Source organism: Anomalospiza imberbis, chromosome 5 (genome assembly GCF_031753505.1).
Source record: "Anomalospiza imberbis isolate Cuckoo-Finch-1a 21T00152 chromosome 5, ASM3175350v1, whole genome shotgun sequence".
NCBI lineage: Eukaryota > Metazoa > Chordata > Aves > Passeriformes > Viduidae > Anomalospiza > Anomalospiza imberbis.
In genome coordinates this window covers 50770400-50784268 of record NC_089685.1, presented here as the reverse complement: position 1 = coordinate 50784268, position 13869 = coordinate 50770400, and the positions used below count along the sequence as shown (strand labels likewise).

The 13869-nt window shown below is 45.7% G+C and overlaps 1 protein-coding gene across 24 annotated transcripts in view; it reads right to left on the bottom strand.

Moving 5' to 3' along the window:
* Nucleotides 1-13869, bottom strand: part of PPFIBP1 (PPFIA binding protein 1) — a 102279-nt gene that overhangs the window by 32921 nt on the left and 55489 nt on the right. For 21 of the 24 annotated variants that reach the window (XM_068190705.1, XM_068190709.1, XM_068190711.1 and 18 more), the window contains exons 3-5: nucleotides 12627-12832; nucleotides 1824-1910; nucleotides 524-637 (exon numbers count right to left, since the gene is read on the bottom strand). In XM_068190705.1, the coding sequence (XP_068046806.1) occupies nucleotides 524-637; nucleotides 1824-1910; nucleotides 12627-12832 (407 nt within the window). Of the gene's footprint in view, nucleotides 1-523; nucleotides 638-1823; nucleotides 1911-6808; nucleotides 6833-7006; nucleotides 7359-12626; nucleotides 12833-13869 lie in introns of those variants that run through there. The other 3 variants (XM_068190715.1, XM_068190718.1, XM_068190717.1) reach the window with 3 other exon arrangements.

The following is a 13869-nucleotide window of genomic DNA, read 5'->3' as shown; positions in this document are numbered from 1 at the left end:
GAGAATGGCATTATTTACCCAAGGGGAAGAAACCAGTTATTTATTTTGACAGCTAAAGGTCTCCATCATGGGGAATAGCATCACCCTCATCCTTGCACTATGTGAAGCTCTGAGACACAGCTATTATCCATCTGACAGATTCCAGGCACCTAGGAATCTGGGATCACAGGGGCACTAGCACGGGCTGGCTGCCAGGACAAGAAAAAAGCCTTTCTGCCATCACAGTGGCTCTGGGCAGCAGGGAGCTGTGAGGGCAATCCACCCATCCTGCCAGAGGCTTTAATCTAAGGCTCTTAGAAGTTCAGTGGGGAAGGACTCAAAGGAGGGCAGAACTGGATTCCTGCAGCATAAAGCAGCACTAACATTACTAAGTACAGAGACTTGAAAGCCAATGTGGTAGAAAATGATCCCTTAGTTAAGAAACATCAAGGGCTGCAACACCTTGGAGGGCACTGCTCTCCCCAAAGTTTGTTAAGACAGAAGGAAGAGAAGACAGCAAGGCAGACAAGGAGCTGTGAAATACCTGCTGCAGCATCTCCTCCGTGGCATTCAGCTTCTCCCTGTGCTCCTCCAGGCAGAACTCCAGATCCCGGATCTTTTCTCCTTGGGCCTCCACCTGGTCTGTAAGCACACTTACCTGGACAGCAGGAAAAAAGGGATGCATGTTTAACACCTTGCACCTGTGCCATATGTGTCAGCTGAAGAACTGCAGGTGAGCAACAGTGCTGGCTGGGCCAAAGATTAACTGGGACCATGCAGGGGGGAAGAGGAGGAGGAGCAGAGCTCTGCAGTGGACACACCACGTGGCAAAGGAAACAGGAGAGGAGGGAAGGCTCTCCCCTCACACTTACTAGAATTTCAGCCAAAGTTCTGGCAGATACATTGCAATTCTGCAACTCCTCTCCTCACTGGAGGTTTTCACAAAGGGTGGCTGCTGCATTTTACTACCAATAATTATGCCTTTGCTGTGGCAATACATTAACTCAACCCATTAGCTCCCGCCTTAACCACCACATAAACTTCACTGCTTATAATTTATTCTCCTTCCCAAGTGATTGTACACAGTGTATCATAACAAGCACTTTCCCCTTTTCAGAACAATAAAAGCAAAGAAGGTTAAAACACACAGCCAGAGGCTGGGTAAGACCAAGACAACATTTTTAAGACTGCAGACAGATTCCCATTTTGCCTTTTCTGAATGAATTTTTTCATTTTCAACAGGCTCTTCCTGCAGTACTGCTGGGAAGGAGGGTGAGCTCAGGGCTGTCACAGCCCCTAGGCTGGGTCCACATCAGGGGATGCCACCTGTGGAGTCCAAGGGGTGCCAGGTATTCCTGGCTCCAACAGCAAGAGGAAGCCAGCAGTCAGAGCAGCCAGGGCTGAGCCCGTCCAGCCCAGCAGCATGGGAGCAGGACCACCAAGGAGCTGCTTGGCTCCTTCTGCTGGCTGGCCAGTCCTGCAGCTTTTGTCACCTTTCCTAAGGACAGGACAACTGTCTCCTGATGCAGACATCATGTGAATGGCCCTGGGAAATGGTGATCTTAAGGATACACATGGATCTAAGTAGGTGGCTGCTCTGCAGACCTGCTCCGCTAACCAAATTCAAAGAGAACAGATACACAGACAGAAAGACCTTTAGGTTTTTCCTGCAATCTAAATTCATACCTTTCTCTAATCTGGGTTAATTCTCACATATCAGCAAGTCTTCTGAACACTGTCCAAGACATCACAACCCCAAATAAATTCTCAGAGGTTTTATCAAACACTTTCAGACAGTCTCGTGAATGAAAGAGCCGAAAAAAATTATTTGGGTGACAACTCACTTGCAGAACAAGAGATTCCTTATCATTTTCCAGACGAGCCAGCCTTTCTTGATAAACATCTCCATTCCCAGATATGTGTCCATTAGTCTGGAAAAGACAACAAATATTGTATAGTCAGCTGTTGTGCCACAGTATCATCTAACACTATCAAAGAACCTAATGAGAGCAATTTTAGTCTGCACAATTTAAGAACATGTTTGAAATATTCTCCAGCCCCCTAAGAGTTACAAATCAAACAAACTGTCAACAAAGGACAAATGACCACCCTTCAGGAGAGAATTCTTCAGGGGCTTAAAGATGAGAAAGGAAGAACCTTCTGTTGACCCAGTTCTGCAAAATTCACTTACTGTGCATTCAGCATTTTGCTAACAAAACTTGGACTCATTGCTACACAATGCTAAGCCATACTTGCAAAGAGACAAATACCCTGAGACATTCAGCAAGTGAAAAAAGCCAAACATACAATCTACAAAATGTGTATTATGCTTCTTGCAAGTCATACACACAGTCAGAGACATCCTTTTACATCAGGCACATTCTACTGGGTATGGGTGAACGTCTGCACTCTAAACACATCTCTTTGTAAAGCTGCCTGAGGCTAGAGAGAAACAAGAATACATATTAATGCTATCAGAGAGTTCAGAGGAATCAGCAACTTTCTTCATAATAACTCCAATGCTTTTGAGCAGCGGGAAGGATTTGGTTCTATCCATATTCAAAGCTGTCTCAAAGTACTCCGTGATCCAGGCCACAATCAGATCTTGGCTCAGAAAAGGAAGTCTTGCTGCCATCATGGCATAAATTGCTTAGAGGAGACTTAGAAGCTGCTCTGAAATCCAGGGTGATCAGCAGAGACACCCAACAATGTTGAGGGGCCCTGATTTCTTTCTGAATATGTGATGAAAAGAAATTGTGTGACTGATCCTTGTGCTCCTGTGAGCCTGCAGTACACCCTGCCTTGAGAGGCCATCACCACTGAGGAGCTCCAAGCCTCCAGCTCCTGCTTTGGATCTCCCCTGATTACAGAGGATACCTCAGGAAACCTGCTGGCTAAAACTCCTTTTCTAAGTTACATGTCTGACCTTGGGTGGTGGGAGAAACTGCCTTGTTTGAGCCTGAAACAATAAAACTCCCTCCAGCATCACTTAAAGATCTGACATAAAGCAAACAGGAGAAGGTGAAAGTGCTTAACCTCACCTCAGTGCTCTCAAGAAATCAGGCTTTAGCCTAGCAAGCCTTAAACCACTGAGCAGTACCAAAAGCGTCTCCCAAGCATGAAATTTCACTCGGTGACCATAATATCTCCCCCGAAATTTGCTCCAGCAGACATAGAAAGGATGCTCTCTAGTAATTTGTACCATTACCTCATCACAATTATCTGAATTATGACCCTGTATCTGAATTATTTAGCAGCACAATAGTAAGCCACCTGACCACCCAGACACTAAACCCCAGGACAAAATTCCTCTGAACTTCTGAGTTTGCCATATCTTCCCCCCTGACCTCTACCAGAATTTAGCTCATGCCATTCAAGATCAGTGAGATGTTCCATTTTGTAACACTTCAATTTAGGTGAAAGGATTCAAAATGAAATAAACCTTTTAGCTGTTCAACCAGTAGATTATGCTTCGGATTTTGTGACCTGAGTTGTTTGTGAAAACAGAACTGAGGGTTTTGTCTACTTTTACTGCTCTGCAGCTCCCTTGTCCATTAAGAGCTCCAGTACACCTGAAGCACTTACTCAGCCTGCATAAGAACAGCATCTGTATTTTGCAATACACAACACATTTATCAGTCCGGTGCGTGTGTCTGAAGTGGGAAAGTGGTATCCATCCCTCACTACAGGTAGCAGAGCTGCAAAGACACCTCTCCATGCTGCTGGGGCTAACATGGAATTCCCTGCCAAAGCACAGCCTTGACTCACTGCCTCCCAACCACCACATCAACACCTGAACCACTGACCCTCTGGATAGCTCCAGTCAGCGTAACCAGACACAAATTAAATAAAACCAAAGACTGCAGGAAGAAAATGTGGGGAGGGAAGTCTTGGTTTCACAGCACGATTAAAATGTCTGTGAAAACCAACGAGGTGTGAAAGCACAGTGTTAGTCATTGTGCACAGCATCTTGCCAAGACACCTTTGTTGTTAAACTCCGCTCACATGTCTCAGGAAAAATCTGCTTGGCTCAGCACAGCAGCCTTGGCTTTAAAGTAGGAGTGTTGGGAGAGGGAGAGCTCAGGCTGCAGCTGCACCCTGACATTAGAAAGAGGTGATGGGAACCCCAAACAGGACAAGTGAAAAGGCTGTTCTCCCACAAAACAAAAATTAGTGCTAACAGAATCACAGACTCCTTAAGGCTGGAAAATACCTCTAAAATCATCAAGCCCAACCATCAACCCAGCACCATCACCATGTTCACCACTAAACCATGTTCTCAAATGCCATATCCACACATTTTTTAAATCCCTCCAGGGAGGGTGACTCCACCACATCCCCAGACAGCCTGTTCCAATGTTTAATAACCCCTTCAGGAAAGAAACTTTTTGTAATATCTGACCTAATTCCACCTCTGGCACAACTTGAGGCCATTTCCTCTTATCCTGTCAAACACTTAGGGCAGTTCATCTATTCTTTGGGAGAAACCTTACAGAGATGCCTTGGTTTTGCAAGCTGTATGTACTGGGTGCAAAGATCTCTTTTCTGGGTATTGCCAGAAATATTTTCTAAAATCTGCATAAAACCAGACCTCCTGTAGCGCACCAAACCCAGAAAATTCTGTGTAAAACACAAGAATTGTTTGCTTTTTGTCTGAAGTATTGTAACTTCTGTATAATACCCGTGAGTGACTATTAATTTGAGGTATGAAAAGGTAAGAAAGCCCCTGACTTTGCTTTCAGTGGAGAAAACGATGACAGTTGGAGAATGGATGATAGAGAAAGAGCATGGCAGCTATTTCCAAGAGCAGCAGCCTAAGCACTGCTTACAGAGGGGCACAGACCCAGGACCTGCAGGCACTGGACACACGACACCATGCCAGATCTTTGCTCTGGAGGCAAAAAGTTGATTCCTGGTATGATATTCTTCCCAGAGAGATGAGGAAGGAAGAGGGGAGATGAAACATATGTGAAGAACAGAGCAATAATGGTAGTGAGCAGGACTGAGGAGAAATGGAGCAGGAATATATTCAAACACTGGATTTAGGGAAGTAGTGCATCAGGAAATGGGGTGGAGGGAGCCCCAGTGGGAAGGAATGGGCTGCAGGGAGGTCTGAAAAATGCCAGGAGACCTGGTATGTGCAAAATCTGGGTGAGCAACACTCAGCATGTCCCTCAGGAGCATCTCTCCACCAGGGAATCTGCATCCTCCCCTGGGACTGAGCCCAGCAACTACTCACTCTGCAGAGCAACAGCTCCGCTTTCAGGAGGGGGAAGGAAAGATATAAAACAGTACGAGAAGCAAAAAAGAAAAGCAGATATTTGATTGACCAGCAACTGCAAGCATATTTAGGGCACTTGGTAGTTCTGGATCAAATTTGCATTGTTTAAGTCTATAAAGGATTAGCATACTTTACGAGCTGTGTTAAGAAAGGCTTTCCACTTCCTGAAGAAGGCTCTTTTCATCAGTAACTTAAAATTATCTTCAGCTAAGCAGCTAGATTTTGCTTGTGTTTTCAAATGTTAGTGATTAATTGCAAAACACTATATGAGAAGAGAATGCAGATTTACCAATACTGATTTTAATCCTAAAAACAAAAGAACAGTTGTCACAATGCCACAGAGGCTTCACAGAAGTTTGAGGTCAAGCATTTACTTAAAATGCCTTGTAAAATCAGACCCAGTGCACTTATAAACTCTGTAAGATCAATCCACAGCTAATCTGTTTAACATGTGTGTAAAGCTTTGTCTGTAATCATCTAAGTGTAAAAATCCACGCTGCTCTGGAGGGAATTATTCCTGTAGTAAGTAGAAGCATCACCAAACTTTCACAGCTTGCCTGCCTTCAGTCTTTAATCCCTTTTCCCTGGAAGTGAGTTAGAATTCCAAACCACAGGAACGTTTCTAGTGGCTGCTGGTTTAAACCTAATAATAAAAAAATAATAATTTAAAAAAATCAGTTTCCTTCCAGTTGCTAAATTCTCCTTTAAAAATAAACCTCATTTTTAGCTTACCACAGCTGATACGCTCATTTTCCTTCATTTTCTCTTCTGCTTTGGAGATGAAATAAGCAGCACAAATCACACTGCTCTTGCTGTATGTGCAGTTTGGTTTGTATAGAAGGAGCTGCAACTCCACAGCATCCTTTCCCTGTACAGCAGATTGCACTGACTGTTTTGACCACCACAGTCAAGTCACAGTTGGGCAAGTGAGCCTTTCCCAACACCTCTTTCCTGACCATCTGGAGTTAAATTAGAGCTCATCAACATGCTTATGTGGTTCAGATCATTACAATACACATTACCTATGCTCAGTTAAACAAAGCTGCTGCTGTTCTGCTTGTTCCCTCAGCTTTAGAGCCCCTTGCAAGAGGGTTCCTCCAGCCTCAGCTACCTCAGCATCAATTGGTGTGCTTTGGGCAGAGCCTCCGGGTCCCCCAAGCCAAGTACCCACTACCTGTGATACAGACCCGTGACAGCTTTACTCTCTGTCAGCATCAATCCCATCCCAAATTCATAGTGGTCATACTGTCTGAGCTGGGGTGTAACCAGTTTATGTGGGAGCCCACCTCTGCCCTCCCAAACCAGCCTCTCCTGCATTTCCCACTTCCCTGCTCCTATTATTTGCAGCCTGTTCCATATACTCCAGCAGCAGACCTGCTGCTAAGCTTTTCCTAAAGTTTGCAGGTTACTTCCTCCCCAGAGAATAAGAAGGGGAAAAATAAAAACAACCACACACCCACTCAAAGGCCCCAGATGATATTTTAAAAAATAAAAGTGAATTCTGAAAGAAAAGCAGCTGAACACAGCCCTTCACTCTGAGGCATTTACCTGAAACATTTTGTAAGCATAAATAACACGCTGCTGAGCAGGGAAGATGCAACCTTTCCACAAAATTCTGTTTCCTCAACAGCAGCCCACCTGGTGCCTGGTGCAGGAGAAGGACGAGAGGCTCATTCCCAGCGCTGCCCAGCTATGGCTTGTCACTGGGAGAAATGCAGGAGCCAGCACAGGCAGAGATCTCCTTACCTTATTTAGCCAGACGCAGTGGCCGTGAATGTCCCAGCTATACTCCATGCTGGTCATGACTGTTTTCGTGCATTCACAGACGCCAGAAACTGAGGCTGAGGGCTCCGGGCTCCTCGGAGCCGAGGTTAAGTGACAGCAGGTCCCCTTGCCCAGCCGAGGATGGAGGCGAGCAGAGTGGGAGACGTGGGAAGCAGCAGCGCTCCTCAGGCGGAGCAAGCAGCTCTGGGGAATTAACACATCAAAGCCCGGCGCGAAACTCCTCCAACCCGGCACACACAGGAGGAGGATGCAGGCAGGGAGGTGCAGAGCAGCCAAAACCTGACCGGGAGCAAGGACAGCCCCACGCAAGTGGCACCCAGCCACCTCCACCCTCGTTCTTTCACCAGCGCAGCTCCCTCCTCCGGACCCTCCCGGAAAGCATCCGACCCAACAGCACAGGAGAAAAGAGCAATTCCCACCCCCTTCACCTGAGCACAAAGTAAACAGGAGGGGCTTTCCTAGTAATTGTAAAAGCTGCAGGAACACATGCAATTAATTCACGTGTAGACGCCCAGAAAAAATGGAAGAAGTTGACTCAGCTGTCCCAGGTCTCACAAGTGGCTTGTCCCAAGTTTATGTCACACTTTGGAGTGATGTAAGAAGCCACAATAACAACCAACCTCTGTCCTTGGGTTTCAATTGACCCACTACCAGGAGCAGCATGACAAATTCTTAGTATTTCTGACCACAGAGCCCAGCTCTGAGTGTCCTGTGATTATCTCAAAACCAGTTTTATTATTATAATGAAATGCCTACAACTACCATTGATAGAGAAAAATCTCAAACCCATGAGTGCTGAATAACTCTGGAGATATCAGGAGAGCAAAGGACGAGCAGAAGCTGTGCTTTTTAAGCCAAACTGATTCATTTTGGATTGGGAATGGTGGTTTTCGATGGGTTGTTCTTACTGCCAAAGAACTCATCCCTGATGCATGAAGATGTGACAGCAAGGCATACCACAAATGAGCCCATATTATCTTCCAGTGTTAAAAACACACCAATCTGGATGGTCACCTTCAGCAAGAAGCAGGGTCCTGTGCTTCCAGAACTTTGGGAGGTGGACAGAATGCATTGCCAGCAGGGAGTGGATGATGACAGGGTATCACAAGACTCCTTTCATACTGCAGCTCAAGGAGAGATCTCAAACTGTTTGGTGGTAACACCCTGGTGTCGCACATTAGCATAGGACTTTTGATACACAAACTCAACATAAGCAGAAGCTGAATCAAATGACTGCACTGCACGCCCACACCAGGATAATCAAACAACAAACTTGAGTTTGAAGACAAGATTTATTTTTTTCCCCATGAATAAGAGATGATTTCTGGCTAACCAAACCGCTTCCTCCACTTGGGAATCACCCTCTTGTCCAAATAGGTCAGCATAACTCTGTAAGATTACAAAGCTATATCTACCCAGCAAGGAAAATTCCTCTCTGAGAGCTAATAGCCCCTCATATTAACTCTCATTACTCCCAGCTACTGTCTGGAAGAACCAACTTAAAGGAAAAATGTCAAAATCTGAAGCTGGTCTGTGAGGCAGCAGCAACACATTGGATTGCATGAGCCACGATGGATACCTCAGCTCAACCATCATCCTGAGATGAGCTGAAAATATTCTGTGTCTGGACTTGATGGTGATCTTAAAGGTCTTTTCCAACCTTAACGATTCTATGATTTTATATGATTCAAGAAATCTTTGGAGGCCATGAAGTTTTGCTTGACTCTAAAATCAATTACAGAAATTCACTTATGGAGTGAAAATAATTATTAAAATACGCCTTATAACATATATATATTTAAATTCAGAAAGTCACTTCCAAAGCTGCACTTGCTGTGGGTTTTAAAGAAAAAATATTATGTTATCCTGGCTCTTTCACTTCAGGGGCACATCCTTTAAAGAAGAGAAGGCACACACCAGGAAGACACACACATACACAAGTTCAGATCAGAAGCATGGGGAAAATGGCTCTGAGGTGTGGGAAGGCACTGTCCACCCACTCCTACCCTTCACTCTTCTTTTTAACAAGACACAGTTGGTTTCCTCTTTCTGGGAAAGTAGTTGCATAAGATGTATTTTTTTAAAAATGCAAAAAAACTCCCAACCACTTTCAGGAAAATTAATAACGAGAAGGAAAACTGTCTCTTGTTTGTTTCAACTGAAGAAAATCTGGAGCAATGCTCATGGCTGGGAGCAAGGTTTGTGAGAATTACTCTTCAAGAGATGGATCTATCAGCTTTCAGCTGGACACAACAAGGCTGCCTTGGTCTTGTAAAACGTAGAGTTTTGTTTAAAATGGTTTTGCTACTGGTGCTGATGTTAGAGATTACTCACACACTGCCTGTAGTGAAGCCAGAAGCTCCATTTTCACAGAGTACAGCACATGCCTTATTAAGGTGCACACTGAAATACATCAAACATTTCTGCTGACCAAGAGTATTCTGAAAAAACTCCAGAACTTTGGAATAGCTATGACCTGGCTATGGATTTCAGGCCTGGTTCCTGGTGAAAGCATAGAGTCCAAACATGTTTGAGCTCAGAAAGGTCTCAGTCCTTTGCAGTCTTGGAACAAATGGCCTCATTTGTAATTTCACCCACGACATTCACCATTTGCACATGGAGATGTGAGAAGGGTTTCAGCAGCACAGATCAGTTTGAGCTGCAATGACATGTTACTGTTAAACTAACTTCTTTCTGCAGCAGAGAGCTGCATGTACAACTTCTCCCAGCTCCCCTTGGGGACCACATGATGGATTCTGCTGGAAGAACTGTGCCAGATGTACAGGCACTGTACGTGTGCTCTGGTGTCATGTGGCCATCTGGCACCCACCCGTTAAAAAACAAAAAGCAGCACGAGGTGTTTTAACCCACTGGCCCTTTTTGAGTGCTTGCACCCACACACGGAGAGGAGCAGAAGGGAAGAGGATCAAGGACTCATGGCAGCCCATTCTGGCATGGCAGGACTGAACGCTCTGCCCTATTTTACAGAAACTTTGGGGCACTGCTGTCATCCCCTTTTCCCAATGTGGGCACCAGTAGTTTGGCTGCAGGAGCCAGGGGAAGATTTTTCTCCTGTGACACACTGTTTGGAAGCAGCAAACACTATTTTTGTTTTCCTCTGAGACACAAGAGGCTTACAGCCTCACATGGGATGTCACACACCAGTTCCAGCATTCTAGGGGATGCAACTTCATGCACGGAGGATTAAACCAGTTTCAAACAAAGAAGGTGTCTGCCCTTCCTCTGTAAGGAGGGGCATAGGTGCAAAAAACCTTCCTGCAAATCATCCAGGCACTTCATGTGACACCTCCCTGCTCAGACAGGGACTGGTGTCACCAGTGACACCTGCAAATCCTGTAGCTGTAGCACACTGTAAGTGGAATCATACGTTTTTTCTACAAGGGGCTTTAAGGATGACAGAGAATACAGGGTAATAATTTGAGGCAGAATAAGGAGTAATTGAAGCATAGATGGAATAGCAATTTTCTGCAATCTTTGGTACTCACAACCCCAGCACATCGTTTCCAGTGGTTGGGAGGCACTAAACTGCATGGTACAACAGAGCCCTTCCTCTCCCACTGAGCCCATGGGTGCAATAAAAACCCACTGCTGTCTCACTGCCATTAGGTGATCCACATCCTGTGGGTCTGAAAGGCCCCATTCCAGACCCCACCAGCCAGGCAACCCTGAATCACACATCTGCCATCACAAGGGGCAATGACTGGTCTCCACCTCACTAATCTCGGCAGGCACTGCAGCCTCAGCCATGCTGCTGGGCCCCTTTACTCCAGAATAACCTGCACCACTAAACATGGCCTACAGATGACTGTGGACACCATGGGAGAGTGCAGTGTCCAGGACTGTCTATTTGGCATATTTTTTATTTATTTAGGCCATATTTGCGTGAAACCTGTTATGTCCACAGAGAGCAGCGAGTAGTTACAGCGATGTTCACGGCTGTACGTTACACAGGCAGGGAATGCTGATGTTAGCAGGAGCTCTGCCTGTTTTAAAGATCCAACTTCAATGTCACTCCTGTCTCCTCCTCCTGATCTCAGCATTGGCTGCCACACTTTGACAGTGGGGGCGAGATCCAAATCCCACTGGAGGCAGTGGGAGAACTCCCACATGCTTCATTAAGTTTCAAGCATTTCCAAATGAGTAGTTCAAAGCAAAGATTTACAAAAAGGAAAAAGAAGGCTCTTCCTTTAGATCTTTCTGCAAGGGCTACAGAAGCAAGTCCAAGGTGCCCATCTGTCCCTGCACTGCTGTACTCAGCCCCCATGACAGCAGATGGCACAAAGGGCTGCCCAGTGCCAGCCGCAGCAAACACAGCCCTGCACCCAGCAGTCCTCTGGGCTGTGACTGAGCACTGAGATCAACACATTTTCGAGATAAAAATGCTTTCTGCGAGATCAGCCATGACTCCAGGGAGTTGAGTCCTTCCCAGGGGGTGTAGCACTCATCCTGGCAAGGGAGCAGGTGATGATGGCCGTCTGTCTCCTCAGCAGTGGCACACGGGGCACAAGGAACACAGAGCCACCACAGTCCTGCAGGAGCCCCAGCCCTCACCAGGGCTGGCACCCCAATTTCAGCAGCACAGTGTCACCTTGGCCAACACCCAGTGTGTGACACAGCAGGACCTGGCCACGGCTGCAGGATGGATTTGACAGAACATGTGGAAGTACCCACTCACTGCTGTCACTGTGACAGCTGTGGTGAGGATGGCTTAAAAACCAAAGTGTGGCCTCTGGGAGCAACTGCTGACTTCCACTGCTGGAGCTTCCCCAAAACCTGCACACACCCGAACCTCCACAACACAAACCTTGCCACACACCACGAGCACAAGGACTCTTCCTTGGCCCTGCTTGGAAGTCACCAGTCACAGGGCATCTGGAGGCAAACCCAGCAGCTTCTTCAAAAATGATGCTGTTTTAACTCACCTTTTGGTAAGCACAACATTTTATTTCCCAGCGCAGTGTTTGGGTAACCTACACTAGGATAATAGTTGATTTTTTGGGAAAACCAAGTCTTGGGGAAAGAACTTCTTTCTCAGTTATATTTCTGTGTATTTTTAAAGTAAGATGACAAAAACTAGCCAATTCACAAATACAGAAAATAGAAGTTTGGTTTGGTATCTAGATTGAAGGAATGTAGAGCTTACACCACTCCCTTATGTTATAAAACAGGTGAGAAATCTCAGTAATAATACTAATCCTCATATAAAAACCACTGCCAAAAAAGCTTTTTACTGAAAAGAATTCAAAACAACTTCTTTGCCCCACCTAAGCATCTGATTCTTAAAAAAAGTCTTTCCCCATCCCTCTGAGATAAACTGCAGTTACCAAGTATTGTTTGCTCCCTAGATTGAGGCACAGTGGTACATCAAAGACAGCAAAGGCCAACCCACTGCACGAGGCATTCGAGCAACAGCTTTTCCAAGACTCCACAGCAGTATGTCCAAAACAAATTCTCTTCCCTGATACCCACTCTAAGCCTTATAAATAGCTGTGTGAAACAGAGCCAGTCTACCCAACACCCAAAATGAGCCTGGCAGAGGTAAAACAAGGTGAGACTGTACCATTTGACTTTGGAGCCATTCGATGAGAGCCTCTGCCGTGGAGTCTGGGACCTGGCAGCGCAGCCCCTCCCTCTCGTCCGCTTCCATCATCTCCAGCAAGCCCCGCAGGTCCTCCACGAGGTGCAGTGCCCGCAGGCCCCCCATGAACGGGGAGGTGGGGGACTGGCAGTCAAAGATACCATTGGAGTACTCCAGAGCCTTGGAACCTGCAGGGAGCAAAATCACACAGCGTCAGACACAGGACGAGGGTTGGGCACACCCCGAGGCTGGGAAGGGGCGGGGGTTGCTCCCGGTAGGGTTTATCCCAACCAAACTCAGCACTGGTGCTTGGGGAGGGAAGCTCCAGCAGGAACAAGGTGGGCTGGTCCTCAGGGAATGGGAATGCCACAACCTGTCCGTGGGGTTGAGGTGTGGACTGGGCTCCTGCTCCCCAGGATGAATTCCCAAGGCAGAATGTGCTGCCAGGGATGGAACATCCTCTGCCAATGCCCTGAGTCACCCTGCAGACACTGAATGATCCAAGTCACATTCCAGTGATGGTGTCCAGAGGAAACCATGCCCTGCATTTTCCATGCAGGAATATGTTATGCTGCTCCAAGGCATTGGAAATTTTTTAAAATAATAAAAAAGATGAAGATAAATTAAAAGACCAAATCGCTTCTGCACGGGAATAATTTTAAACCCAGCAATTTGACACAGTAGCACTGACATTTGCATGTTAATAAAGAGAAAAATCTCTCATTTGCATAAACTCACAGGATGCATCTTTGACCTACATTGGAAGTTGCTATATATTAAGTTAGAAAGGAAACTGTCATTTTAGGATTAAGGTTGATGTAAGTCAACCTAGCTAATTCCAACTGTAATTCCAGTACACTGATTTGTGACCTTAATTCTGTAATACCTTGGCACAATGAGATGTGCTCATGACAGACCTTCATTTGTGCTGTCAACTTCTAGAAACTACAAGGATATGCCATATATGCACTTCCATGAACTTTCATTCACCCCATCTGGCAAGCCATAAAAATCCAAGTATTATGCTAAATTCCCACTGAAAACAATAAAGAGAAAACTAACCTCCCCAGCACACGAGCTTTGTTATAATATTCCTTTATAGATCTATTCACAGACACGGGTAAATGAAGTCTGTGGAAACTTAAATCTTCCAACATCACATTTTGTTTTTATATTAAACCTCATCCTGCCATAACCAACTTGGGCTCTTGGAAACACAAATACA